The 25,519-nt window shown below is 45.2% G+C and overlaps 1 protein-coding gene across 7 annotated transcripts in view; it reads left to right on the forward strand.

Annotated features, from left to right (window-relative positions):
- The window catches only part of LAMA2 (laminin subunit alpha 2), a 3,430,794-nt gene that overhangs the window by 2,260,337 nt on the left and 1,144,938 nt on the right, over window positions 1–25,519 (forward strand). For all 7 annotated transcript variants that reach the window (XM_078648920.1, XM_078648921.1, XM_078648915.1 and 4 more), the window contains one exon: window positions 22,475–22,599. In XM_078648920.1, the coding sequence (XP_078505046.1) occupies window positions 22,475–22,599 (125 nt within the window). The remainder of the gene's footprint in view (window positions 1–22,474; window positions 22,600–25,519) is intronic.

Consider the following 25,519-nt stretch of genomic DNA (forward strand, 5'->3'; position numbering starts at 1 on the left):
CCAGCTAGACGGTTGTCACCCTAAGAAGGATGTGCTTCAGTCTCCAGTGCCACGGGCGAGTGGAAACACACACTGTGCTGGTGGAGAAGTAGAACAAGTACAAGTGTCCATAGAAGAGAAGTAGAGGGGATGCACTCTCCACTCTCTATACACTCTCCACTCCCCACTCCCTATGCACTCTGCAGTCCCTATGCACTCTCCACTCCCTATGCACTCTCCACTCCCTATGCACTCTGCACTCCCTATGCACTCTCCACTCTGCACTCCCTATGCACTCTGCACTCCCTATGCACTCTCCACTCTGCACTCCCTATGCACTCTCCACTCTGCACTCCCTATGCACTCTGCACTCCCTATGCACTCTCCACTCTGCACTCCCTATGCACTCTGCACTCCCTATGCACTCTGCACTCTCCACTCCCTATGCACTCTGCACTCTCCACTCCCTATGCACTCTCCACTCCCTATGCACTCTGCACTCCCTATGCACTCTCCACTCTGCACTCTGCACTCCCTATGCACTCTCCACTCTGCACTCCCTATGCACTCTGCACTCCCTATGCACTCTGCACTCCCTATGCACTCTGCACTCCCTATGCACTCTGCACTCTCCACTCCCTATGCACTCTCCACTCTGCACTCCCTATGCACTCTCCACTCTGCACTCCCTATGCACTCTCCACTCCCTATGCACTCTCCACTCCCTATGCACTCTCCACTCCCCACTCTGCACTCCCTATGCACTCTGCAGTCCCTATGCACTCTGCAGTCCCTATGCACTCTCCACTCTGCCCTCCCTATGCACTCTCCACTCCCTATGCACTCTGCACTCCCTATGCACTCTCCACTCTGCACTCCCTATGCACTCTCCACTCTGCACTCCCTATGCACTCTGCACTCCCTATGCACTCTCCACTCTGCACTCCCTATGCACTCTGCACTCCCTATGCACTCTCCACTCTGCACTCCCTATGCACTCTGCACTCCCTATGCACTCTCCACTCTGCACTCCCTATGCACTCTGCACTCCCTATGCACTCTCCACTCTGCACTCCCTATGCACTCTGCACTCCCTATGCACTCTCCACTCTGCACTCCCTATGCACTCTGCACTCCCTATGCACTCTGCACTCCCTATGCACTCTCCACTCTCCACTCCCTATGCACTCTCCACTCTGCACTCCCTATGCACTCTCCACTCCCTATGCACTCTCCACTCCCTATGCACTCTCCACTCCCTATGCACTCTCCACTCCCTATGCACTCTCTATGCACTCTCCACTCTCCATGCACTCTCCACTCCCTATGCACTCTCCACTCCCTATGCACTTTCCATTCCCTATGCACTCTCCATTCCCTATGCACTCTCCACTCCCTATGCACTCTCCACTCTCCATTCCCTATGCACTCTCCACTCCCTATGCACTCTCCACTCTCCACTCCCTATGCACTCTCCACTCCCTATGCACTCTCCACTCCCTATGCACTCTCCACTCCCTATCCACTCTCCACTCCCTATGCACTCTCCACTCCCTATGCACTCTCCACTCTCTATCCACTCTCCACTCCCTATGCACTCTCCACTCTGCACTCCCTATGCACTCTCCACTCTGCACTCCATATGCACTCTCCACTCTGCACTCCCTATGCACTCTCCACTCCCTATGCACTCTGCACTCCCTATGCACTCTGCACTCCCTATGCACTCTGCACTCCCTATGCACTCTGCACTCCCTATGCACTCTGCACTCCCTATGCACTCCCTATGCACTCCCTATGCACTCTGCACTCTTCACTCCCTATGCACTCTCCATTTTGCACTCCCTATGCACTCTCCACTCCCTATGCACTCTCCACTCCCCACTCTGCACTCCCTATGCACTCTGCAGTCCCTATGCACTATGCACTCTCCACTCCCTATGCACTCTCCACTCCCTATGCACTCTCCACTCCCTATGCACTCTCCACTCCCTATGCACTCTCCACTCCCTATGCACTCTCCACTCTCTATCCACTCTCCACTCCCTATGCACTCTCCACTCTCTATCCACTCTGCACTCCCTATGCACTCTCCACTCTGCACTCCCTATGCACTCTCCACTCCCTATGCACTCTGCACTCACTATGCACTCTCCACTCCCCACTCTGCACTCCCTATGCACTCTGCAGTCCCTATGCACTATGCACTCTCCACTCCCTATGCACTCTCCACTCCCTATGCACTCTCCACTCCCTATGCACTCTCTACTCCCTATGCACTCTCCACTCCCTATGCACTCTCCACTCTCTATCCACTCTGCACTCCCTATGCACTTTCCACTCTGCACTCCCTATGCACTCTCCACTCTGCACTCCCTATGCACTCTGCACTCCCTATGCACTCTGCACTCCCTATGCACTCCCTATGCACTCCCTATGCACTCTGCACTCTTCACTCCCTATGCACTCTCCACTCTGCACTCCCTATGCACTCTCCACTCCCTATGCACTCTCCACTCCCCACTCTGCACTCCCTATGCACTCTGCAGTCCCTATGCACTATGCACTCTCCACTCCCTATGCACTCTCCACTCCCTATGCACTCTCCACTCCCTATGCACTCTCCACTCCCTATGCACTCTCCACTCTCTATCCACTCTCCACTCCCTATGCACTCTCCACTCTCTATCCACTCTGCACTCCCTATGCACTCTCCACTCTGCACTCCCTATGCACTCTCCACTCTGCACTCTCTATGCACTCTGCACTCCCTATGCACTCTCCACTCCCCACTCTGCACTCCCTATGCACTCTGCAGTCCCTATGCACTATGCACTCTCCACTCCCTATGCACTCTCCACTCCCTATGCACTCTCCACTCCCTATGCACTCTCCACTCCCTATGCACTCTCCATGCACTCTGCACTCCCTATGCACTCTCCACTCTGCACTCTCTATGATGCTCTTCAGCGCTTTGCAGTGCGGTTAGGATATGAAGCGCTATATAAATTCAACTGTAATGCATTACGAAAAATGCCAAACCATGAAAAAACTCCGTTGCAAATCTTATGAGCAGTTTTACAAGTGTCTCACGAGGGGCACGAGATGCTTAGCCCATACGAGTCTATTTAGGCCGTTTGGGTACTGAACACCCGCAGTTTTAAGGACATTATTAAAACGGACTGTAAAGTCGAACTGAAAGAATGAAAAGTTATGCATGCTGCAACAAAGGTGATCAGCCGAGCAATTTCACATCAGACAAACCACTGCGTAGTCCTCACTACAAATAAAGGGGCAAAAATTAGTTTTAGCGCCCATGCACTTGATGAACAGCCAGATCGTGGCCTGTGTCTTCATCATGTATTTTTAACTAACGTACACTGAATTCACGTGCTCCACCACTAAAAAACAAGCACTCACCTGGGCTTCCTCGCATGGAATGACCAAAACAAACACAGAAGGAAAAAAAACGAAGCTCCGCCCACCGCCGCGATGACGACATCGCAGAGGCGGAGAGGGAAAAAATCGCGGGAACGCCCCCGAATCTGGTCCGGCCTTGACGGACAGATCCGGCTCCCAATGGCTAGCCTCCATTTATGGAGCTAGCCAATGGGAGGTGGGGGACGTTCCAATAGCCAATATGGTAAACAAAAGATTTCACCTGCGCGAACTGCTTGCGCAGATCGCCAGGTCGAAACCTAAAAAGGGATAATGTTTGTGTTTATATCCCTATCTATTGAGTGAAGAGGAAAAAAGGAAAAAGGAAAAAACAGCGAAATCATGCCATTACATATTTACAACATACTGTTTTTGAGTTGCAGATGAACCTCATGAGTCCGTACGTCAGGATCTGGTGTGCTAATTAGCACCTGTTTGGGGGAGAAAGGCATACTCAGGTCTTGGTTTTACTTACATTCATGTAGTGGTGGCAGTGCTCACGGTCATCTGACCTTTCTACTCACGATTTCTACGAGGAAATTGCTCCCGGTCGATCCCTTCGTGGCTCAGGTGATAATGCCAGAAGGGATCCTGAGAACGGGGTTTTATACCCTTTCCCGGGTTGCTGTTAATTAGTTAATTGCATGTTTCATGTTTCCTTGTGGTCATATATGGTCATTGTCGGTTTTGGTTAACTTAATTGCATGATTGTGGTTTCCTTAAGGGCATATAAGGGCATTGTCGGTTCCTTGCTCGCGGTCATTGTTTACTCGTATCTTCCCATCGCGCATGCGTCCATGCGGTATGGTTTGTCCCGTTGTGCATGCGCTGTTGCGGGTTTCATTGTTACCAGTAATGCGCATGCGCTATCCTGCGCTGATATTCCTCAATGTTTAGTTTTGGCAGGCAGAGACAGAGATATTTTCCATAACGAAGCGTTGTGCATGGCATTATACTGGAAAAAAGCCCAATAAATTCATAGTCCTGAGTTGTCTTATTCACTCGTTTTTCTTTTGCAAACAGATAGATAAAAAAAAACCAAAAAAAACACATTTACCCAATTAGTTCATAGTCCTGAGTATCATTATTCGTTCGTTTTCTTTTGCAAACAGATAGAGAACTTGCATTTACCATGACCAGTAAGTACTTATTATAAGGGCGATCGAGTAGTGCAGTTCCCCGAGTATATCATGGATCGCCTGGTGTATACTCCAGGGGGGATTTGACCAGACCACTTTGGTGAACCACTTTTTTTTTAAAACTGAATTGTTTTTACGCCACATTGAAGGGGTCTCTCATCCGGGCACCATTCTATGTTAACTGTCCCCAGGGGATATTGTCATTTAGACCTGTGGTGTTAGTCCCCAATCTGAAATCCCATCTTTGCTCTTTCTCGAAGAGTCCTTGTTCTGATGGGAGCTGTTCAACTACTGTCCATCTAATGTCATTCACACAGTGTCCTTTCTCATGAAATGTGTGGCCATTTTTGTCGTCGTCTTCTTACAAAGGATATTGCTCTTATGTTCTCCGATTCGTGTTTTTACTGGCCTTTTTGTCATGCCAATGTATTCCAAACTGCAAGGGCAGGTTATCATATATATGACATTTTTGCTGTTGCAATTGGTTAATTTGCGTTGTTCCCAACTCGTTCCGTTCTTGAAGGTTAGATTTTTACTTTTCTGAGTCAGGTGACAACTCGCACAGTTACCACATGGGTAGTGGCCACCCAGTCCTTGTGGACGAAGTTGAGGCGTCTGTTGTATTTTTGGACGTGTATGCACCAGCATATCCTTGAGATTCTTGCCTCGTTTGTTGGCAAATAGGGGTTTCTCAATGTTTAGTTTGCCACTTGTCAGAATGCGCCAATGTTTGTTCAGAAGTTTAGAAACCTCATTGGTTTGAGGGCTGTAAGTTGTCACGCAGATGGGTCTGACTGGTGACTGATTGCTCTGGGGTCTGTTTTCCAGTAGTGCCTCCCGATTGTTATTTCTCGCCCTTTTCATTGCGTTGTTGATGATCCTCTCTGGGTATTGTCTTTCCTGTAATTTGATTTTCAAATCCTTTGCTTGTGCTTTGTAGTCCTGGATTTGTGTGCAATTACGTCTCAGGCATAGGAACTGTCCATACGGCAAATTGGTGCGTAAATGCCGTGGATGGAAGCTGTCATAGCGGAGGAGACAGTTCCTCGCCGTTGGTTTGAAATGGATATTGGTATGTAGTTTCCCATCTTTTGGGAAGATGTTAAGATCCAGAAACACCAATGCTTCTCTTGATACTGTGTGAGTGAACTTCAAGAATTGGTTTTGCTGGTTCAACCAAACCATGAAATCAGATACCGATTCTTGGTCCCCATGCCATATCACAAGCACATCATCGATGTACCTTCTCCATGTGTGTATGTGATGTCTGTATGGGTTGTTAGTATGTAGGATTTTTGTACTCTCCATATGGTGAACGTACAGGCCCGCCAAGCTCGGCGCGAAAGTGCTGCCCATACTCGTACCATGGCGCTGGAGGTAGAGGGTCCCTTCAAACTCGAAAAAGTTTCTCGTTAGTGCAAGTGAGATGCACTCCATTACCACACTTCTAGGTGTTTGGTATTTCCAGTTGGTACTATATATAACTTCTTCTATGATAGCCAAGGTTTCATTGTGAGGGAGGCTCGTGTAGAGGCTCTCCACGTCCAGGCTGAGAAGTAGTTGATTTTCTGTATCAAAAGTCAGTTCCTGTAAGAGCTGGAGGACTGCTTTTGTGTCCTTCAGGTACGTGTCCGTCCCCTGGACTAAGGGGCGCAGGAAGGCATCCGAAAATTTTGACAGGGGCTCAAGGATAGAGCCTATCCCCAAGACGATGGGTCTGCCTGGTGGATTCTCCAATCTCTTGGGAATTTTCGGTATACAGTAAAAATATGGTGTTCTAGGTGTCTTCTGGGCTAGAAAATCAGCCTCTTTTTTTGACAACCAATTATGAGCCAGGGCTTCCTCCACCATGGCTCCAATGGTAATTTTAATGGATTCTGTTGGGTCATCGTTCAGGATGGTGTAGTTCCGTTGGTGAGACAGTAGCCTAAGGCATTCCTTTCTATAGGCTGTTGTTGTCTGGATTACCACAGCACCACCTTTGTCTGCTGGCTTGATTGTTATGTCTTGGTTGTTAGCCAGGTCACGAATGGCTTCGTGTTCGCAACGGTTGGTATTTTGGAAGACTTGGCGGTTATCTTTGTTCAGGGCTTGTAACTCAGTCATTACCGCATTTTCATAAGCCAGTACTTCAATCGGTAGTGTGTTGTCCGGTGGGACAAAGGACAAATTTGGTCTTAGTCCTGTGTCGGTTTCGGTCGGTTTTTCTTTTCCTTCAAAGAAAACCTGTAGTTTTATCTTCCTTATAAATTCATGTACCTCAGTGTGTAACTTGAAAAGGTCTAGTTTGTTGGTGGGAACGAAGCCTAATCCTTTGTTCAAGACCCTCATTTGGATGTCTGATAATTCATAAGGGGAAATGTTTATTACTAAGTCCCCCTCCGGCTGGTTGATGGGTTCTCTGGTAGGGCCCCCGTCATACTCCTGGTGTTCATTCTAGGATCTGTTTGGGCCGGGTCCTGCCAAGACACGTTGTTTCCTTTTCTGTTTCTGCCTCTGCGTGGTCCTGGGGGTGAGGCTAAAAAAGGCTGGTTCTGAAAAAAACTATTGTCATATTCATTGCCCCATTGTTGGTACATTTGGTTGGATGGAGGTGGAGGGCTGTAGGCAAATGGTGGAAACGGAGCTGGCCCCCCGTACTGTGAGTAGAAAGGTTGTGGTTGGTAACCCCTCCATCCTCTTTGTCTTGGGTAATTTTGGCCTCTTGACCTTTGTGTGCCCCTATGTCTGGGGTTATGTTATGTTATGTTAGGCTCATTTATTATGCGCACAGATGCTCCAGCAAAGGAGCGTCCTGGCGCCCGACAAGGTAGCTACACAACACAACTGGACAGAATAAAAAGGGAGAGAACTACAGAAACAAAAAAGGTTTTACAGCTCGGCGAAAAGAGAGCAAGTCCCTGAGGGCACGGATTTCAGGGGGAAGGGAATTCCAGAAAACCGCAGCACGTACTTGAAATGAGCGGCCGCCAGCCCGACAGCGCTTAAAGCGGGGGACGACCTCAAGTTCTAGGTCCGAAGATCTTAAAGAACGGACCGGAGCATAGCGAGACAGGAGGTTAGAAAGGATCAGGGCAGGAGATCCCTTAAGGATTTTATAGGCTACACAGAGAACCTTGAACTGAATCCTACGCGCAATCGGTAGCCAATGCAGGGCGCGCACAGTATTGGTTGTGGGACAGAATCTAGGTAAACCCACAACAGCTCGGGCCGCTGCATTCTGTACACGCTGTAGGCGAGTGATTTCGGCCTGATTTAGCCCCACTAAAAGGGAATTAGCATAATCGAGCCGAGAAATCACAGTTGCTTGAATCACAAGTTGCCTGGTGGTAGCATCAAAGAATTTTAATACGGGACGTATTCCACGCAAAATGCCAAAGCAGCAGGCCTCCGTGCGCTTAGTGTGGCAGACAAAGGTGAGAGTAGGATCAAGCAACACCCCGAGGTTTTTTAACTCAGAGACCGGAGTAGGCGTGGGACCTAAGTCCGAGGGCCACCACCTGTCTCCCCAGCGGTCCGTGTGCTTGCCAAAGATCATGATTTCGGTCTTACTTGCGTTCAACTGGAGACAGTTGGAAGTCATCCAGCTGGCGACCGCCCGGAGTCCATTCTGGAATCTAGGGGCATCCACGTCAGCATCCCCGCTGATCGTAACCGCTAACTGAGTATCGTCAGCGTATGACACCATGGTCATACCCCAATGCCTGACAACCTCAGCCAGCGGTCTCACGTAAAGATTGAATAACGTGGGACTCAGCGAGGAGCCCTGGGGAACCCCAAGATCCAGAGGATGGAATTTGGACTGATGGGGCGGGACAGCCACGCAAAAGGATCGGTTGGCAAGGAAAGAACGGAACCACTGGAGTGCAGGGCCGGTACTTGATCCCGACGATCCACTGTCTGAACCTTCACTGTCAACATCGCTGTTGACGTTTCGGGAGACGTAGTCATCCTTCGTGTAGGGATATGCTGTTTCTGGAGTAAAGCGATCTTTCTCTTTCCCTAGTTTTTTTAACTTACTCTGTTTCAGTGTTGCTTCGAAATCCGACATTTCTTGGTTCAATTCCTCAAGTCTTCTCTTTAGTTATGTGGGTTTAATGTAAGTTTTCAATTGTACCTCGATCTTTTGGATATCTATTTTTAATTCCTGTGTGATTCGTTTCGCTGTCTTTACGATTAGGACTAACCAATTCCGTGTACAGTGCCACGAGATTAGTGACCACTCCTTTTTAAACACTTTGTCCGTCTGAAAAATGAAAGGTTCATTCTTAACTAGAAGCCCCTGTGGCGCAATTTTGTTTCTCAGATATTCCGTCATTAGAAGACCGTGAAGGGCTGCTCTTATCTGGGTTTTTCTGAGATTTATCATCTCGTCCCAGTCTGCCACGCTTGGTCCTGGATCTGTATTGCTGAGGCCTTCAAAGGCGTTGGCTGCCGCCAGGATTTCATCAATTTCGTCCTCGCCAAATGTGAGTCCATGTTCAGACTCCATCGTGTACACTCTTATTTTGATTTTTACGACCAACGTGTGTGTTAATAATGTTGTGTTGTCAGTGATACTAGTGGGAGAAGGGGAACTCCCGCAGCTGTGCGCTGCCTAGGTATAATCAACAAACAGAGGGGGGAGAGAGAGAGATCAGAATGGATTCATTCTCCCTGGGCATACATAAATAAACAGTTAGAATCCACTCCTTGGAATTGAGGGTGTCTCCTCCGCAGTGGGGAACACCCTTATGTTTTTAGGTCCCCTCACACACCAACAGGCCCCTTGGTGTCATGCTTCATCATCGGGGTCATCGTACCCCTCTACGGGGTACGGCGTGCTGCGACCTACAGAGACGTGGGAGCACTTGTTTGGACTATGTGTGGTGTAGGTGAGGGGTTTGTTTAAATAAGTGTGAGTGTTTAGTGGGGTTTGGGAAATAGTGAAAGTTAAAAAGAACCTGGCTCGTGGGGTGACTAAAAAATTATTTAATAAGCCCCCGGGCTGGATAGCCTGCTCACCAGCAATAGGGAAGAAGCGAGAAGTATTCACGCTGATAAATAAAAACTCAAAGATAACCATTGTAGATCAACAACACAATGAGGCAGGAAGATTACTAATGACACAACTGAAAAGAGGGGGCGAAACCATACGCTCCAAATACAGATGACACCGCATACTGGGAGGGAGTCTCAAGGAGACTGGAAGCAAACACCCAAAGCGACATGACAGTGCTGGCAGGGGACTTTAACCTAGCACTAGACTACACCCTGGACAGACAGTCGCAGGCCCACGCCCTCCCCCCAGCCTCACACAGCATTCTAATGAACATATGGAATAGATTTAACCTGAAGGACCCATGGCGACTACAACATCACGACAACAGAGACTACACCTTTTACTCCAACCCGCACAACTCCTAAAGCAGAATAGATTACATTCTAACCTCGGGCTCCCACATCCACTTGATAGAACACTGAGAAATAGCTGCTAGAACAATCTCCGATCACTCTTGCATCACCCTACAATTAGCGTGGCGACACAACGAGAACCCCACCCGCAGGTGGAGGCTTAACAATGATGTCATGGCAAATCAAGAACACAAGACCAAAATAGAGCAAGCCATTATTGACTACATTAGAGACAACAACATGCCAACATGGACCCCATGACTCTGTGGGACACGCTTAAAGCAACAGTCAGAGGGACACTAATAGATATCAAAGCCATACGGAATAAGAAAGCTAAGACACACCTAGACCAACTAGAAAAAGACACCAGGAACCAAAACACATTAAAAGAGTTGACGGAAAAAAAATACGAATACAACAAAATACTGAGTGAACGGGCTCACCTGTGGATAAACAGATATAAACAGATTAACCTATGCGAGGCAAACAAAGCAGGGGAAATCTTAGCATCATACCTGAAGCACAAACAAAGACAACATACTGTCTCATCCATCACTGACTCTCACAACAACATGCACACTCAGCACAAGGACATCCTACGCACGTTCAGTGAGTTCTACCAGGAGCTCTACAAAAGAGACGAAACACTAGACCAGGATGGTTACACTGAATACCTGAACAGACTAAATCTTCCCAAGATAAAGAGCTAGGAAGCACAGAAACTAGGACGGGAGATTAGCACTGCAGAAATTGAGGCGGCGATTAAGTCTCTTAAAGATAACAGGGCGCCGGGGCCAGATAGATACACGGCCTCCTTCTATAAAAAATTTCAAACACAACTACTTCCAACTATGAAAAAACTCTTTAACCACTGCGAAGGAGAGGGAGTGGTGTCAAAATCAATGACGAAATCAAGCATAATAGTAATCCCCAAAGAAGGCAAGGACACCCAACGGCCCCAAATCTACAGGCCAATTTCCCTTATTAAACATAGACTGCAAAATATATGCCAAAATCCTAGCAGTAAGGCTCAACACGGTCCTCCCTCAACTAATAAGTAACTCACAAGTAAGCTTCCTGAAGACACGTATGACTCATGATAATACAAGACTCATATGCCATGCCCTTGAACAGTCGGCCAAGTCGGATAAGCCGGCGGTGGCAATTACGGTAGACGCAGAGAAAGCGTTCAACAGAATATCCTGGCACTTCCTAGAACAGTGCATGCGAGCGTACAACCTGGAGACAAGTATATGAGGACGGTGATGGCACTCTACGCAACCCCTAGCGCGCAGATAGCTATCAATGGGGCAGTCTTCGATCAATTCACCCTTCAACGAGGGACAAGACAGGGGTGCCCCCTGTCCCCCTCGCTGTTTCTACTGGCTCTGGAACCCCTGATCAGAGATATTGTTGCAAATAGAGATATATTGGGAGTCATCATCATCTAGACCACAGCCAAACTTGCAGCCTATGCGGAAGAAATTCTCATAATAACAGAGAACCCTAAACCCTCTATCACTGCCCTCATGAACACCATAGATAAATACTCAGCCCAAGCTGGCTACAAACTAAACAGAGACAAATCGGAATGTATGCCACTTAACATCCACACCACCAGAGGAGTAATAGACAACTCAGGATTAGCCTGGCAACCCGGGTTCATCAAGTATCTATGGATCCAATTTGGCAAAAACCTCAAAACCACACTCAACCAAAATGAGAAATTAACCTTAGAAAACATAAAAAGGCTCCTGGAATCCTGGTCGCCCAAATTCATAACATGGTGGGGGAGGATAGAGACAATAAAGATGATGATCACCCCGGTGATCAACTACCTGCTCCCCCTTACCAGTGGCGGTGCGTCCATTGGGGGCATTGGGACGTTGCCCCACTAGGCACTGCCAAGAATTAAAAAGGATTTTTTTAAAAATTAAATCTGAGCGGCGCGCAGTGACTCAGGCTCCTGCACTGCGTGCTACTGCCCCGGGACAAGCCCGACAGAATCGGGCATCGCACAAGGAAGTGGGCCGTTGGGGGCGGGGCTGCGGCAGAGAGTGACAGGCAACCAAAGCAGAATAGCGATGAAGTAGCGAGCGGCCTGCGCATGTGAAATCCAGGAGTACTAAATCTTTCGACTGGCCCGTGCATGCGTAGACTGGTAGACCCCCCCCCCCCCAATAGCACTCAGAGAGACTGTGGCAGGGACCCGGGGCCTCGGCCTCATTATGGGCAGAATAGTACCTGCTCGTAGCCAATAATGGCGCAGTGGCGCTGTTAACGCTGCGCCAGGATTGGCTGCGGCAGCAGGATGGTGCGGCGCGTGGGTGTTGGCTGCTCTGCTGTCGGGCCTCACTGTATGGCCAATCACCAGCCACTAGGAGAACAGAAGACGAAGGCGCCATTGAAGACAGCAGACAGAGGCGGCGCGGACCCGGTCACTGCGGTCAGTTAATTTTTTTACTTTATTTTTAACCCCCCCACCCTCTCGGCCCCAACCTCGCGCGAACCACTGCGCGTATTGCGAGCTGCAACTGAGTAAAACAGAAGCCAGGATTCCTGGAAGACATGCCGCGGAGCCACAGGTTCAGGTGCAGAGGATCACACGTGCATACGTTTCTCTTTGTGATGCACCCGGGGCAGAGGCGCTGATATCAGCAGCGTGTGTTGTAAATTGGAATAATGGGACTTGTTTGATATTGTCATAAGTAACCCCGAGGGCCCGGCCAAGGTACCACGGAGGTCCAATCTCAAGCGCTGATCAGACTCGGATGCGTATTGTAAGCCGGAAGTCCCTTCAACTGCAGAGTAGGGACACACCCCACTATGCCTTTCAATTAAGCTTAATGTGACATTACCGCACAAAGCAGTGTAGCATTGGACACTCTATGGCTCTTCATTTAGGTGAGTAAGGCATGCATGCCATTTCAAATAAAACAACTGTGCGGCTTTGGGTCCTAATCACACGGTCATCACATCTTTAATATATGTTTTAGTCTAGCAATTCAGAAATCTTAATTATATTAGGAATCATGCAGAGTAATCTACATGGATTTAAAATATGTGAATAATACCGGGATGTGTTCACTTAAAAAAATATATATTATTGACTCTGTCCTCTTCTTCTTGTCCGATCGTCGCCAGAGCGCCAAGAAACCGCTGGTGAACACAAACACGCGCTTTGTAAAATCGATTAACATAAACTGAAACCCATAGAGGCACGCTGTGCTGTAAAAATATAGGTACATAAGTTCTGCATTCATTATCTGACTATGCTCCTTGTTTTTAAAGCAGGTTGTATGTGACACGCTCCAGCGTATTTTGTCTTCTCTGATTGCACTATTTATTCTTCGTGCTACAATTGTTGAGGAGCAAGAGTCGCTGATGTATAATTCATGATGAAAAGTCTTTTAGACTTGCAGTATCTGAGATGCCATATTTGTCGAAGTACCACGTCATGTTTAGGAGATTTTTTAGTTATTTAATTTCGATGAGTTTGGCTACTTATCTAAGACCAGTATATCAAATAACTCTGGGGTGACTTACTTACTTTGAATTTGATGGTGCATTTCAGGCATGGAATATGTATGCAAGGGCCTTCAGATTGAAACTGTTGTGTTCTGTGTAGGTTTTGAGGGGCAATTACATGCAACGGGGTCCTATAGGTGCCCTTGCTTACAGAGTCGCTTGCTAGTCTCGGAAGGTGAAGGGCAGTAGTCTCTTTTGACACTCCTTGATTGTCCTGGTGAAAACTCCAGGTAGAAGGGAGTAGTAGAATCTCCTTTCTAACCAGAATTATTGCTTTCTTTGAGCAAATCCATTTTTTCAGCAAGGAAGTGCACACGCTTTCTCTTGTGTTACCAGAAACTGTAGCTTGGTTTAAACAGACAGGGCCTGTTCATTTATCATTTGCCCCTATAGATATTGAGAACAGATGTCTCTGCCCAATAACAGTACTGTTAGTACACCTCCTGCACCTGTCCCCAGCAGTTTGACTAATTTCTCTTGTCTTCATTTAAGGCTTTCCGGTTTGTTGCCCTGTCCTTCTCGTATAAACTAAAGCACAGGCCCTCAATTCTGCTGCCTACAAGTCTCAACAGCACACTACCCTGTGACAGTCCCTTAATGCCCTACCCTTCACTGTCCTAAACTATCCTGCCTTTCACTGTTCTGTCTGCACAGCTCTTCAGTGGCCTTCACTGCCCACCGTCTCTATCTTGCTCTGCCCATCACTAACTGCCCTTCAGTCCACCTCCCTGCCATGCTATTTGCTTCCTTGCACGGCCGTCTTCCTCTGCCTTCTCAGCCATGCCCTGGCCTTCATTATTATTATCTGACTTTTATTATAATTTTACTACCCTGACTGTGCCAATCCCTCTCATCTGGTTCCCTTTCCTTTCACGCCGCTTCCACTGCTCAGCTCATCCTGAAATTTCACTGGCAACACACCGCTCTCATCCTTTCCCTTCATGCTGAGCCTAACTGCACTTTCACAATTGCTTTATTAACCTTCCTGCTTTCTCAAATTTGCTTGAAAATGCACAATTTTTCCTCTCTTTTGTTGTTCGGGCACGCACGCTACGCTCGCTCGCAACACTGCAGTATGCAAATTATTTTTCGCCTCACCACTTTCAAATGTCACCAGCCGCCACTGCCCCTTACACTCACAGACGAATTTCACCGTAAAATGGACAAAATGTTAAACCAGTTCCTATGGCAAGACAAAAAAACAAGGATAAACCTGAAAAAACTAAAACTAGAAAACAAACTAGGAGGTCTAAACCTGGCAGATTTCAGAATATTTCAGACTGCATTTATAGCGAATCAGGGAATGTACTGGTTCCTGCCTAACCAGGAGTACACGCCGGTATGACTCAGGTTTGAGAAAGCCATACTAGACAATATCGACCCAATAACACTTCGCACCGCAAACAAACAGGCACTAGAAAATAGCCTAATACTTAAAAACACTAGATACGCCCTGCTTAAGGTAAATCAAAAACTGGAACACAGCTTTAAAAAATCTAACTGGGAATCGCTATGGGCAAACTCCAAGATAAAATATAGGGGGAACCCCTAGCCATAGATTCCTGGAAAAGACTAGGGATCTCATACTCAGCCCAGTTGGAGGAAGGGGGAAGCCCCTACACCTTCAACATGCTAAAATTACGACATAACCTACAAGATATAGAACTCTACAACTTCCTCAAAAATAGAACAGCCCTAACAAAATCTAAAATAGCAAGACACAAACCCTCAATCATCCAATATATGGAGAATCTAAACAAAGTGGGCCACCAGGTGTCCCACATATACAAACTTTTCTGCCCCAGCTCCTACAAACTTAACAATAAGATAACCAGCTACTGGGAATCACACCTAGACACCGCACTTAGCGAGCAAGAGAGACACACCCTCTTGCTGTCCCCATCAAATAATATGATCTCCCCGGTGTTAGCTCAGACAAAATTCTGGCTTCTGCACAAGACCTACTGGACCCCGGCCCGCCTAGCGGCCCTAGGGCTGAGGGAAAATGACCGCTTCTGGAATTGTGACAGAGAACAGGGGGACCTTGCACACCTCATCTTCCACTGCAGAAAGGTCAAACAATTTTGGAAAAAAATATTCACCTTCATAAACAGAGCCTTAGGCTGCACACTTAAAGAAGAGTTTTCCTCACTCACCACCGCATTCATAACATCAGATATTGACGCGCAACATGACAGAAACCTCCTAGATCTCCTGCTAACTGCGGCAGTCAAGATAGTACTCACCAAATGGAAAGGCGCCTCCAAAGCCACCTTCCGGGGGTGGCTCAACTGGGTTACATACCTGAGAGGAGCCGACATTACAGCCTTACGAAACACACCATGGAGAATCCCCAACAGGGGTATGTGGACATCCTTGGACAAGTTCCTAGTACAGCACGAGCCCCCATGAGAATGCTAACCAGAAACAATCAAAGGGCCACACCTCCTCACTAAACACTCGAGCAGGACACCCCCTCCAAACTCCTCTCTCTTTCCCCCTCTTTCTTTTTCTGTCAGAGTAGATAGCTGAACAGGGGACCGGTCATGCATATACTTTGTCTCACTCCGACCTGCCTGACAGTTACCCCTAACACATAGCGCCAAGGAATATATGTTATACGTTATATGTGGGACGGTAGAGTTGCAGGGACGCTCAAGCTCATGTGCTCCACGTGAAATCTGTACAACTAACAGCTAAGCCACATGGGCTGTCACCCCTGTATGTACAAATGCGATGAAGAATACATGTTATTTGTCTTATGTTGTAAGTGTAAAAAACCCATTAAAAATAAATCAAAAAAAGATTATTTCAATTGATGGTCCATTCTAAAACGGCAAAGTGGTCCCAGAACATAAGCAAATATAAAACAATAACAGATGATTATAGGCTAAATTCAGAGAAAGTTTGCAACATTGTTTTTAATCATAGTCAGCAAATCCAATACATTGGAAATAATTCATAAAATACATAAATATCTATATACAATTAGTGCCCCTAAAGGGAGGGAAAGGTCAGGGTGGTGATGGAATGTGTGGGACAACTAAACAAGTGACAAATTAATAGTCAGTTTGAGCCTTAGTACATAAAACTGGCATATGACCAATGGTTCACAAACAAGTCAATTAAATCTCATGCTTCAGCGAAAATGCAAAATTGACCAATAATAACAGAAGCTGAGGAGAAGGAGGGTGTGTCGACGTTTCGACCCAAGATCGTTGCAGGTATTGTTATTGTTTTATATTTGCTTATGTTCTGGGACCACTTTGTCTGTATCGTTAATTCACCCAGGTCCCAGTGGCTTATTTGGGTAAACCCCCGTGTTTCTAACCATTCTAAAACGGCAGCAAAGATCCTTTGCAGAGAAGATTTCGTAGGGAGCTGGTGACCCTTATTTTAAGTTACGGGTTGAACTGGTTAAATTAAAACATTTCCGCGCCAGCACATACAACATTTCTATAATGGTACCTCATTCGAATTATTTGAAGTATAGACAGTTTTCTTCTAAATTCACTCCAGAAATGAGTGTTTAAGAGCCATTTTGCACATAATATTTTCATACTCATATTTGAAACACATTGTGGGCCTTGAACCCGTTAGCTAGCTTTACTTCAACATGGCAGCCTTGGATCGAGAAAGAAATCCCTGTACGAGCGTTGATGCCAGTGCCCAGTTTGAAGGCAGAGCTTTCAAACTGAAGAGCGGATGAGAAAAGCGCGGGCAGCGTTTCACAGAGCAGTATTTCTCCGGCCTGTCATTCTTCCTCCAGACCCAGGGGCAGCCGGTTACTGACAGGCGGCAATATTTCATCAGACTTCTTTCCAACTCATCTCCATCTCACGCTCCCTCAGCAGAACCGGAAGGCCTTGAAAGCTGACACGGAAATTATGAAAAATGTATGAAATACAGCATTCCAGTCGGTTCGCAGTGAGCCAGACACCCAACCAAAACTCTATTCTCGATGTAGTGGAAGTGGATTCTTTTTTTTTAATTCAAATCATTTTTATTGGAAAAAAAAACGAAAAAGAAATGCAATACAATAAGGCTACCGGTACACAGATTGACTCAATTTCCTTGGTCGACAACAACACAGAAACTGAAATAAATACAAAAAGACAAATGCACTTAATCATTGCTTAATCAATTGGTTTGTTGTTCACCCGTGATTATGTGGGGAGGGGGGTGGCCTGAACACATCCAGTGCCTGCAAGCAAAATCTAGCTGTTTACAGTGAATGACCTGTGGGCACCATACAGAGAAGTGGTTGACTTTTAAGGTCAGAGCCACACAAAAAGTGTAAATGTGTGTGAGGAGATTCACACCAGCGCATGTTCTACTGTTGGTTTTCTGCCATTCACAAAACAATTTCTGTCCTACGCCTGGAAAGCTTCACTAACGCAGGGTCTCAGACGACCTACGACTGGGAATATCATCTGACATATTAACCTCACTCCTCCTGGAAGGGCGGTTACAATTTCAAAGGTAGGAAAGGGTCAGATTTGAGTTTGTGAATGCCAATCTCAGAAGTTGTTGGGTGTTCACTAATTTACAAGGAAAGCACAGTTCTGCCCGCTACCTACCCCTAATCTGGAGTTTACCACTGTGCAATTGTACTCACTCAAAGTATTAATACCATTTGCGTCTATCAGGAATTCTGTGATTACCTAATGAGCAACAAAAAACAGTTTTTTCTGTAATCATGCCTTCTGTTTATTCATGAAAGGGAGCAGTTCTGTCTGCAGCTCATGATTTAACTCAAAGTATTACTCAGTACATGTGCTGTGTACAGCGAAGTTTAATGAAAACCAGGTATGAATATTCGTTCTCTTCTTAGGGCATCTACGATCACTGCTTAATTCGGATAATCCACTGTACTTTCATTTATTTATGCTAAACTCTGATTCTAAAATGTTTCTGTTAAGACTTAATGACCCTAATTACTTTAAAAGGGTGAAATTCAAGACTGCTAGAGATATTGCTAAGATATGGTCTAATATTATGGCATTTGGTAAAACTTCGTTTTTTCACCCTAAATTACGGTTGTGGGGAAACCCGGGCCTCCCTGGAACTTTTAATGATGGTATGGCCCATATTTGGTTTACTAAAGGTATTAACACACTGGGGGATTTATACGGCACCCAAGGTCTTTTAGATTTTGAGACACTAAAAATCTTATATAATTTGACAGAGTCAATGAGATTCAAGTATATCCAGATACATGATTTTCTGATACGTAAGATTAAATTATGCGAAATTTCTGATTCTGAAATTTGGAATTGTTTATACTCTACTCAGAACAAATCTTTAATTAGCGAGGGCTACGGGTGCCTTAGCACTTATAAAACGAATGACTGTCAGAAGTTAGCGGAGAAATGGAGCAACAAGTTGATTTTGAACATAACTTCAAAACAGATAGCCGCTTCCTTTAGTAATATCAACAGACTTGTCCAATCTTCTAGTCTAAGATTACAACAATTTAAAACTACTTGTATGCTATATCATACACCCGAAAAGATTATTAAATGGGCCTCTGATATATCTCTTAGCGATCGCACTAAATGCCCTAAGTGTGATCTAGTAGCAGCAGATCTTGAACACATGTTGTTTTCTTGCCCGGTTCTGAGGGAGTTTTGGTTGGCTATTGATAAGGTATTGAGAATAAAGCAGATAAATTTACTCTCCCTCACGGCCCTAACAGTATTGTTAGATATACATCCTGCTACGACACCTCAGCAATCTCTGGTTACGATATTACTATCTTGTGCAAAATTAACTGTAGCCAGAGCATGGTTTTCCCCCAAACCTCCACATGTTACGGAATGGTGGTTATTAGTAAATGAAATATATACTATGGAATCAGCTCTTGCTAAAATCAGAGGTTTACGATCACTAATGAAATTTGAAAGAATATGGGGTAGTTTTATTTGAATATTATGTAACTTTCAGTTTCTGCATTTCTGCGTATCTGTTATATCATTTTCTGTTGTGTTCTACGCAAATTCTATGATCAGTTTTTATCCTCATTTTGTTATATGGTCTTAATGAATTGTACTATTTTGTCTTTTTGTTTTCCCTATGCCCTCATGAGTTGTCAATAAAAAATTTAAATTAAAATTAAAAAAAAGAATATTCGTTCTCCACCTGTGTGCATGCGCAGAGCATGTCATCCATTAGTGACATGAAACCAAGAAGGACAAAAATAAATATGCGCACCCTGCACCAGAGCGGATAACGAGGTTTGTCACTTGTTTGTGTGACTCAGGTCCCTTCGGTAATATTCAGTGAGTATCCATTGCTTAGTTGTGGAAGCGTACTCAGGGGGACTTTCTTCTTTAGAATGGAGGCATGATCCCATGCCAAACAGCAACTCTCTTTTGCGTGTTTATCCATTTAAAAAGCACATGCAAAGGCAAATGAGTTTATGGGAAGACGAGTGAGGTGGGACATGCAGAATGTTTCCCACCATGGAGGTGGTACATATTTAGTGCACCTCTAGTGTATTCTATCTGCACAAGGATTTGGGGGTTATTTGAACACATCTTGTCCATTTGCCTCTGGCCTCCTTGGCAAAGTGTATGCATGCAACTGCACTGCTATAGGAGCAGCTGGGAGGGCCCATTGAAGGTGTGTATATTATGGACAGGACTCAGCTTCCGGAAGCCATTATCACTCTAAAAAATGAAAGCAGTCCCAAGCACATGCTCACAGAGCCGTCTTCCTAGCGACTGCTCTGTGTCGCTCCGATGTGCATTCGCATAGTCCCTGTGAGGGCTTGCACATCCTTTCATAGAGTGGTTAAGTGCCCCTAGGTAATGAATGTGCCGTCGTTGTGCACAGACACCTACCCATCCATTTTGAATTTCTGACTGTACCATAATGAAACCTTACCTGAGCCTCTCCCCCTCCCCTGCAAAGTACATGGAAGGGGCCCTCCATGCTCTGGGTCCAGTAAGGAGCTCTCAGGCCATTGGCCATGCACAGTGTTGGAGTGGCCTGCACCGCGGGGGTTGCGTGGGCTAATGTTACGTCACTGACTGCAGCCAAGCTTTTTCCAAGGGCGCAGAGCAGTTATCTGTCATAGAACTGTGCCAATTTGCCTACTAGCTGAAAATGGATATATGCAGATGTGTTTCTGTTAACACCATGAGCATTATGACCGTGCTATAGAGACCATATCGGGAATCTCACAGCGCATATCCTTTTTTTTCAGAAATTCAAATTGTGGCTTGGCCTGACACATACACGTTTGGTGATTTACTTAAAATTACTGCTTATAGATATTTGCAATTGAAAGTAAACTATTTCCTCATCAGCACTTCTTTGTTTACGTGTATTCTTTAATGAACTAGTATAATGAGCCAACGCTCTTTGTGTATAATCTTGAACTGAAAACGTTAACACAATACAATCACACACAGGTTTTATGAAACGTGCGTTTACAAACAATTTTTCAACTAGTTTACAGTATGTGATTGTGGTACTGCAATCAATTTTGTGTTACTTGTTATTTATAAGTCCATGTAATGGTAGAGCATGTTCATTTGCTCTGAGAATGACAAAATGGAGCACCTGTGATTGAAATATATTGGTGACTTGAGGGACACACCCCGCATGTATGAATTATTTATAAAATGACCGTAGAGATGGCATTGTATCTTATTCAGATACCAAAATAAACTAATGTACGACCTCTTTGTCTGAGAGATATTGTTTAGGGAGAAAGAGAATGCCTAAAATGCATTTATGTATCGACATTAGACGTAAGGAATTATGAGAGACCTGAATGAAAAAAAATGACATCCAGATTGTTTTGGGTCCACTCTTCATGTGTAATTTGATTGCATTGTAAGAAGCAAAGCAAATGTTATTTTTCCTCAAGAAGGTGGATGAAAGTAATCAATCGCCACCAAAAAACTACATCAATGTTCTTTTTAAGATTGCCTTAACAGAACTCTATCACCATAGAAAAATATGTTTCTGCTCTCTGATATCTAGATGTACTATTACTCGGAGGCTAATTGTATGAATTGTGTGTGTACAGAGGCAATAGAGCGTATTAAACTGAGCGACTGTAGTTTTACTTGTCAATATTTGCCATGGTAGAAGTGTATTTTTTCTAAAATGTAATTTGTCTTTATTTCTATTGATTAAATGAAATTGATTGCGATAACTAATATTTTGGGGGCTTTTCATTTCATGTCTGGTGGAAGGTACCTTTGTTAAAAAAGTTTTTTTCATGTAGATTTAACAAAAGAAAAGCAAGTAGAAAAGTTACTTGGTAGAGAGTATTTGAAGATAAGTAGCTTTCTGTGACTATAGAACATGGAAGCAGTGGCAGGAAAGACCTCTTCGTGGGCGTGAATGTTGTCAGGGTAATTGTGGCCTCCAGTGGCGGCTCCTCCGCTATGGTGGAGGAGCGTTGCCTCACTGCTCAGAGAGAAGGTCAAAAAATAAAAATAAAATGATAATAACAAGAGTTATTATCATTTTTTTTTCTTTGCGGGACTCAGAGACAGTTGGACGGGGTGGAGCTGGGCTCGCCACCATCAGAGCAGAGTGAGGAGTGGTTTGCATTCCCTAAGTGTGCATGACAGTTTGGCCGACGAAACCGTCATGCGCACTTAACATGTTCTCCACTGGTTGTGTTGCACAGCCTGTTGGAGAACATTACCAGGCTCCCAAGCACTGCCTGAGCGGCCTGTTTGGCCGCTCAGACCAATCATGATGCTGCTGATGCAGTGTCACGATAGGCTGGAAGAGGCAGGGAGCCTGGGTGCTTTGGGTTCTGCGGATGGAGGAGGGGCAGCGGCAGCTGCAACAGTGACAGGTAAGTAATTTTCTAAAATATTTTTAATCCCCCTCAATTGGCCAACCACTCCCTCTCTGAGGCAGCCGCCACTGGTGGCATCAGCAGTTATTAGACATTAGACAATATGTTATGATGGCCCACTATTTGATCCTTTTGCTTCCATTTATATGCTTTTGTTTATTTACAGGCATGCCGGCACAACACTGCTGGTGACCACTGTGAAAGGTGTGCTCCAGGTTACTATGGGATTATCACTGGCTCTCCAGATGACTGCCGGCCATGCGCCTGTCCTTTGACCATTGCCAGCAATAAGTAAGAACAACCTGAAATTCCTGTTGCTGACTTTTCTCAGCAAGGCACTTGCTTTGTTATTGGTATTACTTTAACTTGTGTGATGCTGATGTAGTATCTTAATGCAGTATTACATTTGGAACGTGTGTTGCTACATGCCTCTGGCATATCAGCAAGCCAGTGTCTAAAGGGATGAGAGCTGTTGTGGATAGTTGGAAATGTTATGTTAATGTATTTAAATTTGTAGGTGTTTTGTAAAGAGCTGGTTGGTTGCCTTTGGACATAACTTTGGTATATGCAGAAAGTAAGCACATAATACACAGTGTGGGGTCTCTGCACATAAAAAGACCTATCTTTTTATATCAAGAAGAGCCACCCTCGTAGAGATCCTTCTCATAGGTAACTTTGTGAATAGCAAACAATCGTAATCTTACACGAATATGTTAGTTTGCTATTGTGAATCAGGCCCAGTAAGTTCAGGGCGTTGTAGTCCAGCAATGGTAACCCAAGCTGACAGTCTTCAATCTGGGGAAAAGGTTTTGTAGGCATTCTTTTTTAGGAGTGAGCAGGTGGCCATACCAAATCATAATGTGCATTCATATATTGCGTGTATCCGAAACATACTCCAATAATATCCAATGAAGTTTCTTAAATGTACATTTTGCCGTACATATGTATGTGGTTGTGGTTACCCTGAAAACATAAATGATTGTTGTGCCTGATTTGCACATATATGTGTGTGTATGGTGTGCTCATATCTAGGGCATGTCCCTTTGGACAGTTGATCCTTGATGTAGCAGAAGAACTGTCTCCAATAACTGGCCTAATGTGCCCTTTGTTGAAAGTGGTGGTTTCTTTGATGTTAGGGTTCAGGGTTGTGCTGGTTTCACGAGCGGCGCCATGCATTTTAGGGATGCTTCACATGATCTCAATGGAGGTAGTCGCATGTGGAGCGAGACATGGTACATCGAAAAAGTATTTTCAGAGTTGCAGGTTAACTTGTTTTTTTTCATTTGGCATTGTGGTGATAGAGATTCATGCAAAGTGAGTGCAGAGGAAATAGGATTGAGGTCTGCGGATGGAAGTGCAATTATTAAGGAGGTAAAAGAAGAATGATGGGGAAATTCAAAAAATATATTTATCTTTAATCTTCGTTACTCCGATTGACATGTTTTCCTCATCACAGTACGTAAAAAAATCAAAGTCCAGTCTGCGAGGCTCTCAGACAAATTAGCCTCCAAACTGACATAAACAATTATGTTTCCTGCCTGCTATAATATGAAAGAAAGTATCACTTTTATAACGCTCTCTAAAAAAATCCTCACCTGTCTTTTCGATTTTTCACAAACCCCTTTCTCCAAACTCTGGATTTCCTGTACTCAAAGTAATGTAGACTGGCAAATTGCTCCAGCCTTGAAATGTGTCGGCTCTCTTCAAGTGCATGTAGAGTGCCCTATGCACAACCACCTAATGAACTGCCACCACCTCGGGGCTAGGTGGGTCTTTATTCTATAGGTGAAACAGGATGGCATTTTTGGATGAACGTTAAGGTCAGGCCAGATAACTATATCATGACAAAAAAAACACAGTCATGTCATAATAAGTACTCTAGTTAACCAGTTCTTCCACGCAAAGTAATAACTGAAAAAGATCTTTGCTGACATTAAGGGAAAGGGTAACACATGTAACAGCACCACGAGAGGGCAATGCAACATTGAGGACAAGGGAATGGATCACTGGCCTCATGCACTCAAAATGTCATCAGGATCCAAACCGCCAATGAAGGCAGCGGTGTAACGTCTCACCGTGCCTTCTGATGGGTGTTATCGATGCAACAGGTACGAGCTGAGGAAAGTTATAATTAAAGTAAAGCTATCTCTAAAAAATATAGGTGTAACGTGCATCTCCTTGGATGCACAACATGTGTTAAAATGTTCCCAGTTTTCAACATATATCTATCTCCAGTGTTCAATATCAGAACAGCTGTAACTCAGTTACCATTTCTCTAAACCAGTTTTTCCTCTGCAACTCTTATTTATCCAGTATTAGGGGTGTCTTTCATGGATTCACATGCCTGAATCATTCCCCGTCGTCGAGACGGGAGCCTCCGGTACATAAAAAAGTAATGTCCTATAGACATACATAGAGAAAATAGGCCTAAGGGCCTCCCCTTAGTAGCCTTTCTTAGTCCTTATGTAAAAAGGACCAAACTCTCCTAGTCAGCCAATCAGCTCCGACCTCCCTCTAGAACCTTCCTGGGAGGAGCCTCAGTCCCTCAGATTTTCTACCGCACGTTGTGCTAAGGGAGTCTCCTCTGAGCTCTGCTCAGATTCTGTGTTGTTTTCACCTAATTTGGCTTTTCTACTATGGATTATCTTCAAATACATTCTTTATCTTCAAATACTTTCTTTAAAGAAGGTTTAACAAGGGAAAGAACGGAAGAATTCTGTTTGGAGCCTGCACTTCTTGTTCCAAGAGGTGGCTCTGCTCGGTTCCTCACACTCACAGACCAAAGGCTACAAGGTATGTTGCTTTTTCAAGTGACTTTTGAGGGGTCGTGAACAGAGGCTGTTAATATGGTTAAGGCCAGAAAGGAGGTTATTTATTTTCTCCAGTTACTGCGATGAGGTGTTGCCCTCAAAGTCCAGGAGACCTCAATAGAGAATCTCCTCAGACTCATTCCTCAGGGTACCATCCTGAGAAGGCCCCAAAAAAGACCGCTCAGGGGTCTTCCGGGCGCAGTCCTTCAAGGATCTCCCCACTCTGTGGGAAAGGAGAGTGAAGGACTTGCTTTGGAGAAATATCGGACAAAATAGACGACGTATGAACCGTCTATATCCCCTCCTCTGGTCATAGGATCGTTCAGAAAGGCGTCGTCTATACCTCCTGAGGTACAGCCTAAGAAGCCATCGATGTCAAAACCATCATCATTGCAATGAGA

Source organism: Lissotriton helveticus, chromosome 6 (assembly GCF_964261635.1).
Source record: "Lissotriton helveticus chromosome 6, aLisHel1.1, whole genome shotgun sequence".
NCBI classification, from domain to species: domain Eukaryota; kingdom Metazoa; phylum Chordata; class Amphibia; order Caudata; family Salamandridae; genus Lissotriton; species Lissotriton helveticus.